This window comes from Colobus angolensis, unplaced genomic scaffold (assembly GCF_000951035.1).
Source record: "Colobus angolensis palliatus isolate OR3802 unplaced genomic scaffold, Cang.pa_1.0 Scaffold592, whole genome shotgun sequence".
NCBI classification, from domain to species: domain Eukaryota; kingdom Metazoa; phylum Chordata; class Mammalia; order Primates; family Cercopithecidae; genus Colobus; species Colobus angolensis.
The window spans coordinates 693,808-715,702 of NW_012119510.1; the positions used below are offsets into that span (position 1 = coordinate 693,808).

Consider the following 21,895-nt stretch of genomic DNA (forward strand, 5'->3'; position numbering starts at 1 on the left):
CCTCCTCCTCCTCCTCCTCCTCCCAGCATGTGTTTGCAACTGAGCATCTAATGCAGCCTGCTTCCTGACAGAATTCTCCGTGTCCAGAGGCCTCTGCTCCCATTGTTCTCTGACTCTCTCAGCCCAAACTAGTGGTATTTCTACATATATACCTCCTTTAAAAACTGTGGATGTCACCTGTGATGCTTCTGGGGGTTCACTCCATTAGGCAGAAGTCACACCCCTAATCTCTTCTCTACCTTGGGCCCTTGCTGAGAGAATATGAGGCAATATCCCTTAAGCTTCCTAGAGGCATCTTGTTTGAGAAAATCTGTGAGCACACCCCTAATTTCTTTAAAGTGCTCCTGTGTGACTGAATAGTATTCTGAGGCACCATCTTTGTTTCTTCTGAGGTCTTAACAAATGGTTTTAAGTCACACCCTTGATTTCATCTTTAATAGTCCTCTCAATTTAACTCCTTCTTCATTTTACTGTAAGAGCCAAGAAGAAATCAGGTGTCCCCTTCAACACTATTTGAAAATCTCCTTAGCTAGATTCCCCATGCCAGTAGACACATTTTCCATATAATTTCAGAGAACTGTATTGCTAAACTTTCTACCACTGCATAACAAAGAGTCCCTTTCCTTCAGTTTCCAGTAAGATTCTTCTTTCTTCAAGCCCTCACCTTCCATGTCTTCAAAGTCCAAAATTTCATAAAGTGTTGTTCAAGCACATTCTTCATCAATCACTTTACTTTTGACACATTTCAGAGTAGTTTGCAAAATCAGTACACTCACCCCAGATACTTCAGCATGCCTATCAATGACTAATGTTTAATATTTGTCTTAAAGTTTATGTATTTTCTTTTGAGGTAAAGTTAATATACAATAAATGTACAAATGTCAAATATACCATTCAATGAATTTTGACAAATAAATACAACTGTGTAACCCAAAGCCCAATCTGGATTAAAAAAAAACAGGATCATCATCCCCAGAATCCTTTCATGCCACCTGGGTCAATCACTGTGCTAAATTCCTTGCCCCAGAGTCAACAACTGTTCCGATTTTTTTTCTAAAAAATTAATTTTGCCTGTTCTAAAATGTCTTAGAAATGGAATCATACAGTTACATGCTCTTTTGTTTAAGGCTTCTTTCATTCGACACAGTATTATTTAGATTCCTCCATGTCAGTGTATAGTATTTCATTCCTTTTTATTGCTGAGCACATTAAGTCTGCTAGGGCTGCCATAACAAAATACCACAGACTGGGTGGCTGAAACAACAGTTCTGAAAGCTGGAAGTCCATGATCAAGATGTCTACAGGTGTGGTTTCTCCTGAGGCCTCTCCCTTCACTTGCAGATTGCCTTCTCACTGTGTCTTCACATGGTCTTTTCTCTGTCTATGCATATCCCTGCTGTCTCACTATATCTTCACATGGTCTTTTCTCTATCTATGCATATCCCTGCTGTTTCACTGTGTCTTCACATGGTCTTTTCTCTGTCTATGCATATCCCTGCTGTCTCTTCTTCTTATCAAGACACCAGTCACATTGAATTGAGGCTCTACCCTTATGACACCTCATTTAAACTCAGTTGCCTCTTTAAAGGCCCTGTATCCAAATATAGTCACATTGGAGGTTAGGGTTTTAACATACGACTTTCTAGGCAACACAATTCAGTTTAGAACACTGAGTAGTATTCACTTATACAAATGTACCATTTTGTTTATCCATTCTTCTACTGATGGACACCTGAGGCTATTTCTTTTTTTTCTTTCTTTCTTTTTTTTTAAAGATGGAGTCTTGCTATGTCGCCCAGGCTGGAGTGCAGTGATGTGATTCTCGGCTCACTGCAGCCTCTGCCTCCTGAATTTGAGCTATTCTCCCACCTCAGCCACCCGACTAGCTGGGATTACAGGCATCCGCCATCAGGCCCGGCCAATTTTTGTATTTTTGTAGAGATGGGATTTCACCATGTTGGCGAGGCTGGTCTTGAACTCCTGACCTCAGGTGATCCGTCCACCTGGGCCTCCCGAAGTGCTGGGATTACAGGCATGAGCCCCCCGAGCCTAGGGCTATTTCTTGTTTGGGACTATTATGAATAAATCCACCACGAATATTCACATACAAGTTTCTTGGGGAATGGTTTTTAAGCTTTTTATTGTATTTTACATTTTTAATTGACACGTAATAATTCTGCATATTTCTGGGGTACATAGTGATGTCTGTATAGTGTTCACATCAGGGCGGAACATAAATTTTTATTTCTCTTTAGTAAATACATGACACTTGCTGAGTCATCTTCAGTTTCATAAAAAAAACTGCCAGATCTTTTTCCTAAATGATTGTACCATTTTGCACCCCCACCATTAGTGCGTGAGAGTTTTGGTTGCTGTATATCCTTGTCAACATTTGGAGTTACTGGCCTTTTAATTTTCGACATTTTGGTGAGTGTGTATTGAATAACTTTTACCATGTCCAAAAGAAACTAAAAGCCACTTCTAAGTTGTTTTTATCTTAATAACGAACATGCTTGTTTTGTTATAAAATGGCAATTTAAATTTTTTTATTCTTACCAACCTAATGATCATACATATCTTTTTTAAAAATACCAGCTGGGCATGGTGGCTCATGCCTCTAATCCCAGCACTTTGGGAGGCTGAGGCGGGCAGATCACTTGAGGTCAGGAATTCAAGACAAGCCTGGCTAATGTGGTGAAACCCTGTCTCTACAAAAAATACAAAAATTAGCTAGGCATGGAGGCACACTCCTGTAATCCCAGCTACTCAGGAGGTTGAGGCAGGAGAATCACTTGAACCCGGGAGGCGGAGGTTGCAGTGAGCTGAGATCATGCCACTGTACTCCACCCTAGGCAGTCTCATAAAAATTTAAAAAATTTTAAAAATCAACAATATTACTTATTTACTAAGAGAAAAATTCAGCTTCTCTAGCTTTTTTCCTTACTTTTCTGCCTTATAGTTTACACTGATATTTCTTGACTTAGCAATGTCTGATGTAATCTACTGACATCCTGACTTAGCATATGAGGACATAGTTCTCTTATCTGTTATACTTCCTATTCCCTCACCAACTGCTGCCTCCCCTGCCAACGAGATACCACATTTTGGTCAAAACAGTTGTCACTATTACACCATTATGATGATGGAAATATTGTTCAATGCTGAGAGAAAGAAGCTATAACCATCCCTCCTTTCTTATACAACTCTTTATTTTCATGGCATTAATAGTTGCTTCATCTCTTTATTTGCATGGCTTTCTCTGTTCCTATTGTTAATTGTTTCCATATGTTCCAACATCTCTTCCACATGCCCATGAATAATATTTTCCATATGTTCAAATAGGTTAGTCATTTTGTTTTGTTTTGTTTTCCTGCAAAACTCCATATTTCTATTTCACTCCAAATTGGTTATTCTCCAGGCCCACTGAACAATTGAGACCTCTTAACTGTCATCCTAGGATGCCCCTTCAGCGCCCTCCTGGGCTGGACTCCTTTTTGGCTAAATCCCATAGCTTCCTTTTGTTTGGTTTCACCCTTTGTATTCTGAAATACGGCCTTCAGTATCTGCAGGTAGGATGTAAATTTTTTGAGACTTCATATATCTGAATATGTCTTTATTCTACTCTTACACTTGATTGATACTTTGGCTGGGTATAAAAGTTTAATTTGCAAATAAACTTTCTTCATAATTTTGAAAGCATCATTCCATTAAGTTCTAATATCCATTATTGCTTTTTAGAGATCTTGGCACTATTCTTTTTTCTGATCCTTTGTATTTTGTATGTTGTATTTTGAAGGGGAAAATTTTAGAATCTTCTTTGCCCATAATTTTCTGAAATTTTATAGTGATGCTCCTTGGAATGGGTATTTTTCATATTCATTGTACCCTATACCTAATGGGCTTTCAATTTGGAGTTTCGTGTTCAATAAAGTTTCCTTCAGGCAGCACAAGTTTGTCACATATTATTTCTTTTTTTTTTTTTAATTTTATTTTGTCATGTGTTATTTCCTTGATGACTCCTTTTTAGAGACAAGGGTCTAACTTAGTCACTCATGCTGGAGTGCAGTGGTGCAATCATAGCTCACTGCAACATTGAATTCCTGGGCTCAAGAGGTCCTCCTGCCTCAGTCTTCCACATGGCTAGGAGTACAGTTATGCACCACCACACAAGCAAATTTTTTTTTTTTTGTGAGGCGGAGTCCCACTCTGTCACCCAGGTTGGAGTGCAGTGACACGATCTCAGCTCACTGCAACCTCTGCTTCCCGGGTTCAAGCGATTCTCCTGCCTCAGCCCCCTAAGTAGCTGGGATTGCAGGCGTGCACCACCATGCCGAGCTAATTTTTGTATTTTTAGTAGAGACGGGGTTTCACCATGTTGGTCAGGCTGGTCTTGTACTCCTGACCTCGTGATCCCTCTCCTCAGCCTCCCAAAGTGCTGGGATTACAGGCATGAGCCACCATGCCCAGCCTTTTTGTTTGTTTGTTTGTTTTTTGGTGAGACGGTCTCACTATGTAACCAGGGCTGGTCTCAAACTCCTGGCCTCAAGCAGTCCTCCCACCTTGGCCCCACAAAGCACTAGGTTTACAGGCAAGAGACACCATGCCAAGCCCCCTACTGTTTTATGTCACCTCTTTTTCTATAATACCATTTATTGGAAAATTGAATCTCTTGGGGTGGTTCTCTGATTTTCTCACCACTTTTTCCTTTTCATTTTTCATCTCTTTCTGGGAGATTGCCTCTACTTTATCTTCATGCCTTCCTCGTATATTTTTATCCCACCTTTCTTATTTGTTTTAATGCTTAACTGTTTTTCCCATTTTTACAGCATCTTGTTCTTGTTTCCTTGTTGCAAAATCTTCCCTTATCTCTCTGAGGATATTAATTATCATTATTTTGAGGTACCATCCCACTTTTCTCTAGGTTCATTTTTCTTTTTGTTATTTATTTGCTCTTGTGTTGGAGACTTTCCTTAGATGACTGATGAATCTTAGCTATCCATTCTTATTGAAGAGAGATACACTAAAACATTGATGAGTGGGCTTTGTCGATTAGTGTATTCATGGTAGGGTGATAGGATAACAAGCTGGATTTTTTGCTATGGAACTCCCAAATGACACTCTCTGATGGTATTTCTTTTAGGCCATTACATTTTCCGAAGAGGCATTCAGTAATCTCCTGCCTGCAATATATAAGCATGGAATAGGGGCAGGAAATGGAGACAAGCCTCTGCCTCTGCCCCTTCTCCCCTGGCCCAGCCTTGATCCTCTTGATCTCTTAAGAGAATAGATCTCCAGCTGGCTGGCAGGACAGGCAAGGTGAAAGGAAGCAGTAATGGGATAGTTGCTTGGCTACCAGGGTAGGAGATATCACCTAGTAGGGGATGGGGGTAGCTAATCATTCTAAATATAAACTTTCAGCCAATCTCTTTCTTTTTAACCCTTCACTCTCTGTAGTACTTTGTGCCTCCAAATACTGGACCTTCTCAGAGTTCAGTGAGTCAAAGACTCACTTATTGTTAGCTTCTACCCCTTCTGAAACCCAGATGCTAGCTTTCTCTCTGTGCCAAGTCACTTTTCTCCAGCTCCAGCCATTTTCCATTTTCCAAAAAGTTGTTGAAATCTCCTCATTACTGTTGTTCTTTCTCCTGGTGTCTTGGGTTTTATATAGATCCTGCTCAACAGGTCCTTTTCAATGCCCTTTATTTTCAGTTTACTGGCATTGTGAGGTTCATTTGCCATGTTTAATCAGGAGAATCATTCGTAAAGTAATTTTTGATACTTTAAGGAATTGAAAATATGCTCTAGTTGCTTACTTTAAAAGCCACAGTTTTTTAGGGGAGTGTGATTCTTCAGACTATGTATTTAAAATTGCTACATTCCATATAAAGAAATGACATTGCTATCAACTGTCAAAGTCACACAGTTTTGGAATTGATTTCTAGAAATGCTTAGTGGCTTGGCTGGATTCTTCCATATCTTCCTACCCAGTCTCCCTGAGGGTAAGCAGTAGCATTCATAAGGCAGTTAACTAAATGTAAGCATTTTCAATACTGTGGATTTGAATTTCTCCATAAAGTCATCTTACCTCTATGGAAATTGACCCCATAAAATTGGCCTCTTCACTGGCACCCTACCACAGCCAGCTAAAGTAACTAGTCTCCAAAACCAAAGATTATTTTGCATTTCCTTTAGGATGATGTAAGAATTTGAACCTGTCATTTACCTGAAGCAATATCATGGCTAAAGCAGTTCATCGAGCATGTTTCTTTTTCCTTTGCATGATTCAGAATTACATTTTTGTTTTTTCTCCCAAAATTAAAGAGTCCATATTCTTACAATTGAGCTTATTTCTAGATTTATGTCATGTTTTAGTTCATTGGCTTTGTAAACCTAGCACAAATGCAACCAGTACACTAAACTGGGTTCCTCGAGAACACCTCCATACGCTAAATAAGAAGATGAAACAGGTTTCTAAATATGCTTCCCAAAAACTTTCATACTGGTGGAGATAATACAGTATAGTTTAAGGGATCTGCTAATCATATCCCGGCCTTTGCCTTAGGAACATGAGCTGAGCATTGGCCTGGTTTGTAATTGTACTCTTATGACCATCTGGCAGCTTCTGTGACATATTAGTGGCCTTGGCACAGTTTCTAATTGGCATGTACCAGCATCAAATTGGCATGTATCAACATCCACAAGACAGTTTAACTTTCTAAATAAAAGAAGCCATATCTCTCTTTTCTTTAGCTATGATGCAATTGCTCTTTGCAGGTTTTTTTGTTTTATCTGAAAGGAAACTAAAATTTCAAGATTTCCCATGTCACTTTAATCCTGAACTTTTAAAATCTATTTCTGTAATAACTAAAAGAGAATCTTGAAACTGCTGGTCTTTGGCCACATGTCTTGAAGAAATTATGTAGTATTATATCTTTCTCTCTGACTTCAGGCCATAGACATTCTCAATCTGCAGGCTGTCTGCAAGCTTTCATAGAAAGATTCATCTGTAATCATTTTAACAGAGCCAGTGGAGACAGGATTGCTTTAGTTAGTAGCTTATCAGTTTAAACTGCATATTCTCTGGTTGGAATGGAAAGTTAATCAAGGAATATTCAGAATAAGTTTTCACTTACATTTTATATCTTACTTGGCAACTTGTTTGACAATGTTGCATAAAAGATCCAGCACAGGAAACATTTTATACTCCTGCTTATGATTAATAAATATGGAATCTGGGGCATTCTATTTTATAAATCAAGGTCTTAGTCCAAATTTCCTGTTTTTCTACATTAGAAAAAACCCTCAGGGTAAAAATAGCACTAAACTGTATAGGGTACTCAGGGGTCAAGGCAACAGGCAGAACAGATTACTCTAGATACTGTGGTGCTGAGACTGTTATCAGACTAGTAGCAAAGACATTCATTTTGTAGTCATTATAGTAAAGGCATTTGATGCAGCTGGTTTATAAAAACGTAAGTTAATATATCCTACTTTGCTTATTGAAAAGAAGAAAGGAATGAATAATACAAAACAATAAACCAGTGACTTGGAAATGTAGGCTCACACACAGCTAGTTCATGGAAAACCCTAGTCACTCTAGTCAAAGACTGTCTTACCACATCTTAATTTTAATCACACTGATTTCTGCTGTATTATACAAACTCAGTCACTGTCTTCAATCTCCAATACCCTGCACTTCCACACCAAGCACACATATATACTCACTCACACATATATCTTTGTTCAAAGATTTTCCAGTCTTAAGTCATCTGTACTTTCTGACTTTCTCAAATTCTCTCAGCCCAACCGCTGCATAGTAACCTACAGTAGATCTTCCAGCATCTCTCTTTCTGTAGAATATGACCAAGATACTCTGAAGACCACATGCATGGCAGAAAGTACTTTGGGGTTCATACCACTAATTGACACTTTATCATGAAAAGATTAAAATGTTCTCATTTGTATTTCTTAATAGCCTAAAGAATGTTTTTTGATACAATCAAAGGAAAGAAAAGAGAATACCACCAAGACCAGGAAGAGGAGAAAGGTAATATTAATAATTTCTTAAATTTGTATGGCCCCACATGATTTCCATCACATTTTTATATGTCATACTTTCATGAGGCAGCTATTGTAATCCCCACCTAAGAGATGCAGACATTGTAAGATTCCTTGAGGTCTGGTGACTTTCCAAAGGTCACTACTAATAAGTGTTTCTGTTGGAGCTAAGAATAAATTCTTCTGACTCCTATTTCGGTCTTGTGGAGTGCCATATATCTTTGTTACCCACCCTATGTTTTCAGTGTGGTCAGATGTCAGACATAGGTTTCTAATTGTAGAAGGAGTCCAGAGCTATCCTCCCCCAGCCCTTCTGGCTCTGTCCATGAAAAAAAATATACCAACCTCCTTTTTCTACTCATTCCAGATTTTAAGACCTTATACCTTAAAGTATGACTAAAAAGAAAATAATAAGCAGATGAAGGTAGTATGAGGCACTTCTGACTAATTTGGAACCATAAATTAGGTCAAAAAATCTCCCCTCCTCTTGCATTTTGATATTTGCCAGTGAGCACAGGAAAGACTTTCTCCTATACAAACTTTTTGATGGCTCAGCCTTGGAGAAAGTATGGTTAGCTATGACCTTCTCCCACAGTTGTGAAAACAGCAGTGTAATTCTCTCCCTGACAAGAGGGGTCTACTGCTGAAGTCAGCCGAGGAAATATGATTGGGATTAGAGGAAAGAAGATGGACTCAAACCAATTACTTAACAGCAAGCTTTTAGAAAACTAAGAGTGTGTGTGCATATGTTTTCTTTTCTTACAAATGGTCAAATAGCAAGATGGGAGATGCCAAATTGGCTGAGGTTTGGCAAGTCCTTAAAGAAGTGACTTTAACTTCTCTTTGATAATTTGTACACTAATGGCCTTCAGGAGTGTTAAGTTTGTGGTGGCTCAAGGTCAAAACTCTAGCTAGATAATTTAGCCTTGACTGAGGTCACGCTAAAATGTGCCCACTGATGACATATTTTTAAAAGTTAATTCCTTTGACAGAGCCTTGACCATTCTTGGCAAGTGTATAGAAACAAGGATATTGTAGAAGGAGGGGAAAAAGTTGGGATCGGGGTGGGGAATGCTCCTTCTGGATCTTTGATGGAACATTAGAAGAAAGTGAGAAGGGAAGCTTATGATGGAAATAAATGAATGATTGTGGGTTTCTGCTACACTGCAGGCATTCAATACATGCTATACAATGAATCCAAATCAAAATCGATGTTGGAAAGTATTTCCTGTAATTTTTTTTCTACTTTCCATAGGGCCACTTTAATACTGTCAGCCATCCAAGACCTGAGGATCCAGGGTGTTAAGTCCCCTCCTCAGCAGGCTCCTATGCTCAGATTCCTACTGTAGGTTTTACACTAATACCAGAAATCCAAACGAAGACTCAGCACCTCACAAAGCAGGTTGGGCAAGAAATTCTCAAAATTCTAATCCTACAGGAATATAAATCATCTAGGGCTAAAAGAGAGCTTTCCGTAGCAATGAAATTTCTTTACTTTTAACAGAAAATAATACCCTAGTATGGAGACGCCTGCAAAAATGTAGTTCTCCTGGAAGTCATAGACCAAGAGTTGCAAGAAGCTTTCTAGATCATTTTTTTCATTTTTCAAAGCAATAGTTATATCCAAGAAATATTTAGTGAGTTTTCTCAAATGTATTTATTAAAACCCACATTCACACTTGGCTAACACCAAAAGCTATGTGCAGGAACATAGCTTTTGGTGTTAGGAACCAAACAAGGTAGGAACAAAATTCTGCATGTTTTGCAAGGCTGACACTTTGCCTCAAGGGATTCTTAAGCCTACTAGAGTTTTAGATCCTCTGCCTTGGTGTATTTAAAAATGCCAGAGGAATTAACCTATTCCAACCAAATGCCATTTTAAAGTATGTCCTCCCATTTTTCTTCCTTCTCATATCTTAGAAGAAAATTACTGATGTTCTTGCAAAATCAGAACCAAAACCAGGGTTACCTGAAGACCTACAGAAGCTGATGAAGGATTATTATAGCAGCAGACGCTCGGTGATTGAATTAGAAGAACTGAACCTGCCAGGTATAGCCAAGCTTCAATTTTCCTAATGACAAGGAGCAAAACATAACTGTCTATTATGGTTAGGTGTCTCAGGCAATTAACATATTTTCCGGCGGATGTGGTGGCTCATGCCTGTAATCCCAGCACTTTGGGAGGCCGAGGCTAGAGGATCGCTTGAGCCCGGGTGTTTGAAACCAGCCTGGGCAATATAGTGAGAACTCATCGCTATTAATAATAATAATAATAATAATTGTTTAAAGACACATATTTTCAGGCCAGGCATAGTGGCTCACACCTATAATCCGAGCACTCTGGGAGGCTGAGGCGGGTGGATCACTTGAGGTCAAGAGTTTGAGACCAGCCTGGCCAACATAGTGAAACCCATCTCTACTGAAAATACAAAAATTAGCTGGGCGTAGTAGCACACACCTGTAATCCCATCTACTTGGGAGGCTGAGGCAGAAGAATCACTTGAACCCAGGGGGCCGAGGTTACAGTGAGCCAAGATCGCACCATTGCACTCCAGCCTGGGGAACAGAGTGAGACTCCATCTTAAAAAAAAAAAAAAAGAAAGAAACATAATTCTTTCCTTAATCTAATAGTTTTAACTGATAGATTATATCAAATGGTTTTAGCTGATAGATTATATCCTTACTGGATACTAAACAGTATTTGTCAAATCTAATACTAAGATTTGTGATCGTATTTTTTTTTCAAAAGGCTAATTGTTGGGTGTGCATGCATTTTTTTTAACAGACTATTCAACGAGTAGGAATTTTGTCATGAGGATAGAAGTTAAAGTACACATTTAAAAGTATAGTTGTGAAACACTGATTTACTCAACTCTTATAGACAAGAGCTTTAGCCTTAATAAGTAATTTAGTTTTGTTGTTGCTCTTATCATGGATTTCTAGTCATGGTTTTTAGAATAGTATTTTGGGTTGCAGGCCAGACTCTTTCAAGCAAACTATCAAAAGGTAGGAACAAAATTCTGCATGTTTTGCAAGGCTGACACTTTGCCTCAAGGGATTCTTAAGCCTACTAGAGTTTTAGATCCTCTGCCTTGGTGTATTTATAATTAAGCTAAAAGATACTGCAAAATGTAAACAGCTAATTTTTAAAAAATATTTATTTATTTTAGAGACAGTGTCTTGTTGTCTCGTCCAGGTTGGAGTGCAGTGGCACCATCGTAGTTCACTGCAGCCTCAAACTCCTGGGCTTAAGTGGATCCTCTCACCTCAGCCTCCTGAGTAGCTGGGAATATAGCCATGTGCCACCACACCCAGCGTAAACAACTACTTTTAATTAATTTCAAAATTATGATGCATCCTTTAACTCTTTTAGGGAGGCATGGGAGAAATAGATGTTGTCATAAAATCAAACCATAAAAAGTTTGGGTACAACTGCTTCAGATGAGCTATTTATAGACTACTAGGGATATCTAATATCGCTTTTGGAAAAAGTAGAGGGTGGCTTGATTTCCTTTTTCCATTACAATTTTATGCTTTCTAGAAGCTTGAGAAGCTGAAAAACAATCTGTTCCCTGAATTTTTATAATTCTTTTGTGATATCCTTTTTTAAAAACACACATTGGGTTTGGAGACATGAGTGCCCTGTCTGTTTTCCAAGGAGATTACCCTTTAGGGAATTGAAGGAGTGCATTTGCACATGAGCAGGATCTGGACTTTAAGACTTACTAAGCCCAGACAGTTCCAACAGCAGTTAGAATCCACTCTTCTCAGCACACCACTGCCTCTGCTGTGAAAACTATGTCCTGACTGCACTATTACAGGAACTATTCTAACAAAACCACTTTTGAAGCTTTAACTGAACTTTGATTTTTACTGTGACTCAATGGTCAGTTTTCCATTCTAGTTCTTTGTTAGAGCAACTTAACTTACGAAGGATTTGTGAGCGGTGGGACCACTGCTGTTCTGTAACCTCATGGAACATCATAAACCTTGCTCCTCTCTAGAGTTATAGGGAGTCAAAGCTCAGAAGAAACTTTTAAGGAGTCATTTGAGTTCCATAGTGAATTTTTTTGATATTATTGTTTTATTAGAGGTCAGTAATATAGTTAGGCAAGAATGTGTGGTCATGGGTTGGTTGGGGAGGAAAGAAAATATGTTTGAAATAATGTTATAACCAAAAAGGACAGGTTTTTATTTTTAGTTTAAAAAATTAGGCTATTTAAGACACAATAAACTGAGACATCAGAGGAAGGTTTGGGAGAACAGGCACTGGTCACTACACTGATGAGACCAAGAACAGAGAGGAGATTTAAGCTAGATGTGGGGAAGGAGATACAGTGGGTTATTTGGAATAGGCTCAAGGAGGGACATAAATCCCCTTATATATACACATATAAAGTAGATATAAATAATAACATATTGTTCCTATTTAGTTTGTCGAGCTTCTAACTTGGTTTTGATTTGAGGTTGTTTGTGTCTGTAGGGCAGGAACATGTCTTTTCAATTAATATTGTGCACTGTACATTGTTAATGTCATACACACGGGCACTGAATTAGGATTTCAAGGCTGGAGTCACCCGGAGCTCATTAACCTCTCTGCTGTCTCCTGAGAGCTGCAGTGTGATTTAGATTAGTGATTCCTAAATGCCTATAGGCTAGCTGCAACTGAATCACCCAGGAACTTCTTAAACATCAGATCCCCAGGCCCACCCCCATGAGATTCTAATTCACTATGCAAAAGAGACTCCATCCCAGGAATCTGTACCTTCAGTTCTCCAGGTGAGTCTGATCATATCCAGCCTTTGGGACATTATAAAGACCACCAAAGGCTCCACAACAATGCAGGAGAAAACAGCTTTGAATTATTCACTGAATGAGTTATATGTGCTGGGTCACAACATAAATTTCATTTTGGTCAGTCCAGCCCCTGTTTTATTTTAATGTGTTATATTGTTTTTTATAGTATTGTTATGTTGTGTTGTATTTTGAGACATTATTACCATTCTTCCCTAATCCAAACTCTATTTTCATATGATAGGCATTTTAAAATATATATATATATTTTTTTCTTATATGTCATCCTATGTATGTATATACATATTAAAGTGTATCTAAAATGGCTCTGTGCTAATGCTTTCATTCTGTTTCTTTCTTCACTTGACACTTTTTCCAGATAGGACTCCGTAGTTTTATGCATGTCTAGTTCATTGCTTCTAAATGCAACATAATATTCCAGCGTTTCCATCTATCACATATAGTCATCCATTTTCCCAGATATGGACACTTAGGTTGCCTCAAGCACCCTGGTATCACAAATAATGCCAAGATGCATATCCTTGTGTGTGTACCTTAATAGACCACGCAAGAATTTCTTTCTATTATTTACCTTGAATTGAAGTGATAGAATTATAGGGTATATACATATTAATATTATTACTTTCCAGAATATCTATACCAGTTTACACTTCCACTTACAGTTCACAACAGTTTCCGTCACTCTGCATTTTCAACACTTAGTATTACACATCTTGCTAATAGTTGCCGTTCTAATGAGTGTGTAAAGTATGATCTCATTATATTAACATGCACTTCTCTGATAACTAGTGAGTTTGAACATCTTTACATAGATTTGTTAGCCACTTCATTTTGCATCTGTGTAGTCCCCATTTTATGGATTTGGAAAATAAAGGTGCTTCATTAATCTGCTGAGTGATATAAGAAGCTCCTATTTCACTGCTCTAAGAAATTACAGGCAGCTCCGTGACAGGTTAAAAGTTTACTTGTTGCTGCTGCTGTTATTTTAAATATAGGTAACACTTAAAGATATATAATGGGCCCCAATTCACTAATATTTTACAACCTTATACATCACTCATAAGTTACAGATAATCTATTTTGATTGTGTGTGTGCATTTACAAAATTCTCTGTATAGCATGTTTATCATGTTTCTAGACTCCTGTTTCCTCAAGGCCAATGATTTGACTCACAGTCTTTCCTCATACCTAAAAGAAAGTAAGTAAACTCTGATTTTAATCTATTTAAACTTATCCTTATTTTGTTCTGGCTTTGGAAATTTAGGTTTTGGTCTCGTTTTTGTTTTATAACACATTAGGCCATTATTGCTCCAGGAATCCAGAGAATGGTGTTCTAGTCCCAGGTCCCCCACCAATTTGCTGTTTGACCTGAGATGAGTCACTGAGTACTCCCCTGGACTTAATTTGTTATCTGAAAAATAGAGAAGATGGACTATGTGATATGTGTCCCATCTGTGAGATTCTGAAATTCTGTTTGCATGTTTAGAACTCAGACCATGGCTATTGTGAAGCCAATCTAATTTTATCTTTTCAAAATGTATTTTTTGGGAGACTGGAGAAGGACAGGGTCTCACTCTGTCTCCCAGGCTGGAGTGCAGTGGTCTGGTCATAGCTCAGTGGAGCCTCAACCTCCTGGGTTCTGACGATCCTTCTGTCTCAACCTCCCAAGTAGCTGGGACTACAGTTGTATGTCACCACAAGCAGCTAATTTTTTTTTTTTTTTTTTATTTTTGGTAGAGACAAGAGTCTTCCTGTGTTGCCCAGGCTGGTCTGGTCATAGCTCAGTGGAGCCTCAACCTCCTGGGTTCTGACGATCCTTCTGTCTCAACCTCCCAAGTAGCTGGGACTACAGTTGTATGTCACCACAAGCAGCTAATTTTTTTTTTTTTTTAATTATTTTTGGTAGAGACAGAGTCTTCCTGTGTTGCCCAGGCTGGTCTCAAACTCCTGGGCTCAAGAGATCCTCTCCCCTCTGCCTCCCAAAGTGCTGAGATTACAGGCGTGAGCTACTGTGTCTGGCCCTTCAATATGTATTATATGTAGCCAGCAATAACTAAATTATTCATATCAACTGGTCATTTATTTATGGCCAGCAATGAAACAGTTTGGATATAGAGAGTTTCCATTCTTCTTTCAAACTACAAGCAATTCTGATGACACTAAACTTGAGTTCATAAACCTTTCTTAGCTTCAAATTCAGAAAATGTAAATCTAGGTAATAATAGAATCAACCTCACTAGATTATGAGAACTAACAAGAAAATCTATGTAAAGTGCTTAGCACCGTGTCAGTATTTAGTAAATGTTTGCTGTTTTTAAATGTTTGTTCCATTTTATATCTTATGTTGAATTTCCCTTTAAAATTTAACATGACTGAATCAGAATTCATTTCCTATTTAATCAACATTGTGAAGTGTCAAACATAAATTAAAATATCAAAAATGTAATATTCCAAATTTTTTTACTTAATTTTAAAATTAGTCACATTTAGGGACTTGGCATGTTTGTTTTGTGTTATAAATTAATGATACTTCATTTTAATCTAATATTTACAATAACCAGAAAATTGAATTATAATTGTAATTATAATGAACCATGCTCACTATATTTTATTTTGCTTAAACACTCAACAAAGAAGAAATACTAAACTTGGGAGGTGGGCCCTGTTTTGCTATATTTCAAATAATTGTTTTGTGGTCTTTTTTTCCAGTTTGTCCTAAGTGGGTAAAACTTAGGAAAAACCACAGTGAGAAGAAATCGGTCCTGATGCTGATCGTCTGCAGCTCAGCCACCCGAGCCCTGGAGCTCATCAGGTTGGAAGGTTCACCTATTCCGTATCATAAATGTTTTCTGAATAACTGATATATGCCAAACTATTATTTTCTATGTGCTAGAGATGTAGCAATAAACAAAACAGAGTCCCTGCCCTCATGGAATTTATATTTCAGTGGGGGAGACAGATAATAAACAAATGAAGAGACATCATAACATCAGGTACACTGATATGTAAGGAAAAAATAAAGCGTGGCAAAGGGATATAAGTAGATCAGGACTACTTTTAAAAGGGTGGTCACAGAAAGCTTCTCTAAGGAGATGACAATTTGATCAGAGACTTGAACAAAGTGAAGAAGAAAGCCCAGCAGCTATCTGGAAGGAAAGCATTCCAGGTAGAGGGGAGAGTAAGCACAAAAGACCCCAAAGATAGGATGCCATTATAGGATTTTGAGGAGTTACTTGATCTGAATCATCATTTTAAAGGTTCACTTTGGCTGCTGTGTGGAGAGCACACATTATAGAGAGCACGGGTAAAAGCAAGGAGATCATACCCCAAACAACCAGTTAGAAGAAAAGATCTGACTTAAAATAGTAACAAGAAAAGACAGAAGCCAGGCACAGCAGCTCATGCCTATAATCCTATCACTTTGGGAGACTGAAGTGGGAGGACTCCTTGAGCCCTGGAGTTTGAGACCAGCGTGGGCAACATAAGACCCCATCTCCATTATAAATTAAAAAAAAAAAAAGAAGAAAAGAAAAGAAAGAAAGAAGAGAAAAGATAGAATACCACGGAATACACTTACCAAAACTTATGTACAGACAGTATCATCTAAGGGATGCAGAAAACTTGAACAAACAAAAATGTATACCATATTCTTGAATAGGAAAATTCAATATTATAAGCATGTCTGTTTTACTTATGATAGCCTACAGATTTCACACATTCCTAGTTAAACAATAGAATTGTTTTGTTTTTTTAAACTGGTTAAACGAGTTCTGAATTCTTATGGGATAATGTACAAGTAAAAATAGGCAAAGAAATTCTGAAAAATAATACTAATGAGAGGATTGTATCACTAGAGATTACAAATTATGTATACATATATATATACACACACACTCTCTGAAGTCTCAATAATTACCAGTATGGAACTGGCACATGCATGACAGATCAGACGAGTGAAATAGAATTGAAAGTTCAGGAACAGACCCAAATGCATATGAAAATGTAGCACATGCCTAAGGTGACAAATCAGAAATCAGTAGGGAGAGATGGATTGTTTAATAAATGGTGTTGAACAACTGAGTAGCCATCTGGAAAAACAAAGTTGGATTCATATCTCACTGCTTATAACAAGATAAATTCCAAATGGAACAAAAATTTAAAGGTAAAGATTATGTTTTAGGCAGGGCACGGTGGCTCCCGCCTGTAATCCCAGCACTTTGGGAGGCCAAGGTGGGCAGATCGTGAGGTCAAGAGATTGAGACCATCCTGGCTAACACGGTGAAACCCCGTCTCTACTAAAAATACAAAAAAATTAGCCGGGTGCGGTGGCGGGCGCCTGTAGTCCCAGCTACTCGGGAGGCTGAGGCAGGAGAATGGCGTGAACCCGGGAGGCAGAGCTTGCAGTGAGCCAAGATCGCACTACTCACTCCGGCCTGGGTGACAGAGCGAGCCTCCGTCTCAAAAAAAAAAAAAAAAGATTATGTTTTAAAGATAATTTGTCATTGCTTCACTAAGTGCTTTCACGTACCTTTTCATTTACTGTAGTTTTTGTGGAATAAACAAAAAGGCTTCCACTGGTCAGTGGTAACATTCAGCTTTCAGAGAAGAGCCGTCAGAGTCAGAGGGATTTGCTAGGACCAGCTCTCTCTGAGAGCCTGGCTCTGGGCCAGGCTTTGACAAGAGACAAAACAAAGGAAAATCCAAGTCATGAAGAAAGAGGAACGTGGTCAAATAGACTAAGGTGCAAATCTAGACACTCAATAGTTATTTACATCTGTTTTTTCTAAATGAACTAATGTAATCATGAATTTAGAAAAGTAGTTGTTAAACTTTAATAGTCCTTCAACCCTCCTTTCTCCACTGAAGTGGAGACACACATTAAATTGTATCACATTGTGCACATACATTAAATTGTAGCATATAATCTCCCAGTGAAACACTTGTGTTTCTTTCCATTTTTTCTGCTCTAAACATAATTGATCTTGAAGATTCCAACTGCTTCCGGGCAGCTGTACTTACCAGTCCTAAAATCATGGGAATTCACATTGACTTTTCAGTGCTTTAAAAACTACCTCATTTCAGATTCAGATGCTAAGGGCAAAGAGTTTGGCCTGGAGGTGGACTCTTAAAATAAAGCTATCAAATTGATTTGAGCTTTTGTTGTACATAAATTCCTTACTGAGGACATAAAAGTACTGTGTTGTCACACTTCATTTACCAATTTGCAGTATTTTTTTTTGTGTCCCCAGTAATACTATGATCCATTTCAAGGTTAGCTGATTTGCAGAAGGTGATTTCTGAGTAGGCACAACAAGCCCTATTCATAAAGACTAATATTTAATAATTCTAACTTTTGTGAGAACATCTGTTCTGTTGAGAGCCGTGACTTACTTTAAATTGTCTTCCTGGTTAACCTTGCCATGGAGAAAGCTTATATGTAAGTAAAAACTTGAGGCCACAGAACTTGTAGAGCATGATTCACTATTTTGCAAACTCTTATGTTTTTACTGGTCAGTATTTCTCAAAATATAATAACGATATGTGAAGGAAACTAGTAAACCCGTGTTAGGTCTATCCTCAAATATAGGTGATATATAGAAATACGTTCAACAAATGAAAAACAGGTTGTAAAAATAGAAGCAAGGAAAAAGTAAAGAACAGAAAATTAGGTGAAGCCAGCTAGAAATGGTGCTCAAAATCACGTCCATAAAGCCCTGTTCAGTTGCAAAGGTGGCCCCAACTGGGGGCCTGCAATTTCCAACAGCCAGGATCTGTTGGGAAATACTATCAGTTGTCAGATTGATGACATTGTGTGGGTTTAAGAAGAAAAAAAAAGTTCCCTGAGAAATACAATTTTTCCCTCTGTGACATAGTGATAGCAGCATTCTCAGTATCATCTGTACAACAAGAATCCTGGATAGATAATGTTATGTGGCTGTTTATAGAACAGCTGTTGGTACCAGCTGACGACCTGATGCCACAGTAGAGGTAGAAAGGCAGGCAGGTCAGGTGCCACCAGCGTCGTCACCACCCTCAGAGCTGGTGGTCTGGATTGATGTGGATAGATCTAGCTTCTTGACTACCTAGAAACTAAGTGGACTGTCTGTCCTGCTGGTGTAAGCCAGAGACTGTAAAGCGACAACTCAAAGGCTAAGTTTACCCCACAAGTATTTGGCACCCAAAAAATTTTTGAATGACTTGCCCATATTTAAAATCAGACTGCACATATAAAAATCTAAATTTCTGGCTTCTCTAAAAATCAGAGGATCTTAGGCCCATAATCTCACATCATCACAACTGGCAGAGCTGAGCACTAGTTGACCCCTGTACAGGGGGCATCACTCTCGAGTGCCCCTCAGTCCTCACACCCACCTCCCAGATCACCTCATTTACAATAACTCCCGCCCTCACAGCTTTAATTCCACCAGTCTTTTGTGTCAGTGGTTTCTGCTTACTTTTTGCCTTCCTTCTTTGCTTCCTCTTTCCCTTCTTTCCTTCCTCCTTTTCTTTCTTTTGGCTGAAGCTCCATTTCCACCTATAAAATTTTATAGAGAAGCTTAGTCTACAAAGTAGATAAGAAAGGACAGCTCTGATACAAGGATAGAAGCCCTCCTTCTTCCCTCTTTCCGTCTCATCCCCCGGCTTCCCTCATGGCCACCACAGGCAGACCTTTGTAGATGCCCTTGGCTCCACAGAGAATGAGCTGACATCACCGCTCTAAGATATCTCTTGCAACCAAATTTTGTATGAGAACTGCACTGCACAGTTGGAAGATGAATTTTCTGCCAGGGACCTGAAATACTGGAATTCTGTATTACAAGTGAAAGGCAGATCATGTGTTTCAGTAATCAAGGAAACCTAAGTAAGGTTGACCTTGTGTATGGCAGTGTGAAGCCAACACAGATATGTACCTGAATAAAAGGCTACCCCACTCTCATTGCAAAGATTGACTAACCTGCAAATCTCAGAATTTGTGTGTATGTATGTGCATATATACACACATATGCACACATCCTTTGAATAAAGCAAGACATAATACTTAAGTAGTCATCGTGGCCTAGAATGAGTTGGTTTTCTTAAGCATTCACCTACTTCTTTTCATTAGGTCGATGACAGCATTTAGAGGAGACAGCAAAGTTATAAAATTATTTGCAAAGCACATAAAGGTAAGCAAGGGCCTGTGATCCCTAAAGGCCTCTCCCAGACCTCAGCTTTTTCTTTTCAACCTCTTCTCCTAATCTCCTTAGCAAGTATTTTATTGAGTTCCTTCCTTATGTAACATTTAACAACTTTTCTGGTTTTTTAAATTCTATGCCTCTGCATACCTACCTCCCCCCTACAGCAGTTGCTTCTGCCATGCTCCGTCCCTGAGGCTTGACCCTTTGATTCCTTGAAGATTTACCAGTTTTCTAGGGATATGCTCATTTCTGCCCTGGAAGTTGACCCTACACGAGGGTAGCTCCATTTGCATTTCATTTTCTTAACTTTGAGATAAAGTTAAGAAATTGGTGTAAAATTGCACTTCCTTAATGACTTCCTTTTCTTCTCTTTCATCTTGGAACAGGTCCAGGAGCAGGTAAAGTTGCTGGAGAAGCGTGTGGTGCACCTGGGTGTAGGAACTCCAGGGAGAATTAAAGAACTTGTTAAACAAGGTATGACAAGAGGGCAGTGGTACTCTTGCCCAGGGCTGGGAGTTTGCCTTACCCATATGTGAGTCTCAGAAACTAAATTCAGGATATACAGAAACCAGACCTCTGTGTTAATTCAGGAAGTAGAACCTCAGCCTTTAATCTCTGAAGCCAACCAGCAAGTAGCACATTAGGGAATGATAAGGACTGTGGCAAACTGAAGTACATGTGCCCACCTAAACAGAGTCCAATTCCAGCTGCTATAAGCAGGTTAGTGGGTCACATGGCCTTCATTCCACCAGTGCGCGGCCACTGCTTGAGTTGAGCATTCCCGTTCACTCCACGGAGTCTTGGGGAGACTCCCATTTTGAGGGCTGGTATATAAAACATACTAAAACAAAACGTAGTTTCCGTGAATGTAATGCAGGCATTCCACAGTTGTTCTTCCCAAATGTGTTTCTCTTTGAGTGCTTTATAGAAAGTACTCTAGACGATATCCACTGGTGGGTTTTTATAGTTTGGCAACTTTCTCAAAGCCAGTAGCCTAAGAACCTGCTAACCTGCCAATTATCTTATTACCTCTTCTACCTACCAGGCAGATTCAATGATTTATTTTCAATACTTATTTTCAAATTACTTATGTATTATATAATAGAGGTTTTTTTAAATAACTGTCTGGAGCTATTCTCAGATTATTTTATATACCTAAAAGTAATGTGCACATCACTGTAGTAACTCATTATAGAGATGGTCATTTGCCAGGGAGCAACCAAAAGCTAAAACTACTATTGTTTCTCTCCAGATGAAAACCATCCAAGGTTAGTTGAACCCACTATATGCAGAGTTTTGTACAAATACCAACAAGTAACAAATCTGGCTGCCCCTGACAAGGAAGGGAAACAACACTTTTCAGTTCCTACTTGTAGGCAGCGCTACGCTTGACACCCTTACATATGCTATCTCATTTAGCACTCACAGCATCCTTACAGGCCAGCCATTTTATTTCTTATGAGAGAGAACTGAAGCTCAGAGGGTTATGTCGCCCTCCCCAAGGTCTATCACTCCCAGCTTTCCTGGTTCTAGAGCCTTTTCTCCTCAGGGAGCTCCTGATTCAGCTGAAGAACCAAATGTACATAGACTGAGATCGATAGCATGAGGCAGTAAATGCCAAGAGCCAAATGAGCACTTCTAAGTGGTACAGGAGTTGAAATGAGAAAGAGATAGTTATGCTGGGCAGGGTCTTTAACTGATCTTTGAAGTGTGGGGAGGATTGAAATAGGCTGGGAGGGTCAGGGGAAAGCATTCACGAATGGGAGAACAGTCCAGTGAGATTCTCAGAAAGCAGGCACATACACATGGTATATCACCAGGAATTAGGAGGAGGCAAAACAGTG

General features: G+C 38.8%; 1 protein-coding gene across 3 annotated transcripts in view; it reads left to right on the forward strand.

The window, feature by feature from the left end:
- The window catches only part of CMSS1 (cms1 ribosomal small subunit homolog (yeast)), a 372,024-nt gene that overhangs the window by 345,276 nt on the left and 4,853 nt on the right, over nt 1–21,895 (forward strand). For all 3 annotated transcript variants that reach the window (XM_011962503.1, XM_011962502.1, XM_011962504.1), the window contains 6 exons: nt 7,976–8,047; nt 9,979–10,108; nt 14,012–14,071; nt 15,583–15,685; nt 19,979–20,039; nt 20,438–20,525. In XM_011962503.1, the coding sequence (XP_011817893.1) occupies nt 7,976–8,047; nt 9,979–10,108; nt 14,012–14,071; nt 15,583–15,685; nt 19,979–20,039; nt 20,438–20,525 (514 nt within the window). The remainder of the gene's footprint in view (nt 1–7,975; nt 8,048–9,978; nt 10,109–14,011; nt 14,072–15,582; nt 15,686–19,978; nt 20,040–20,437; nt 20,526–21,895) is intronic.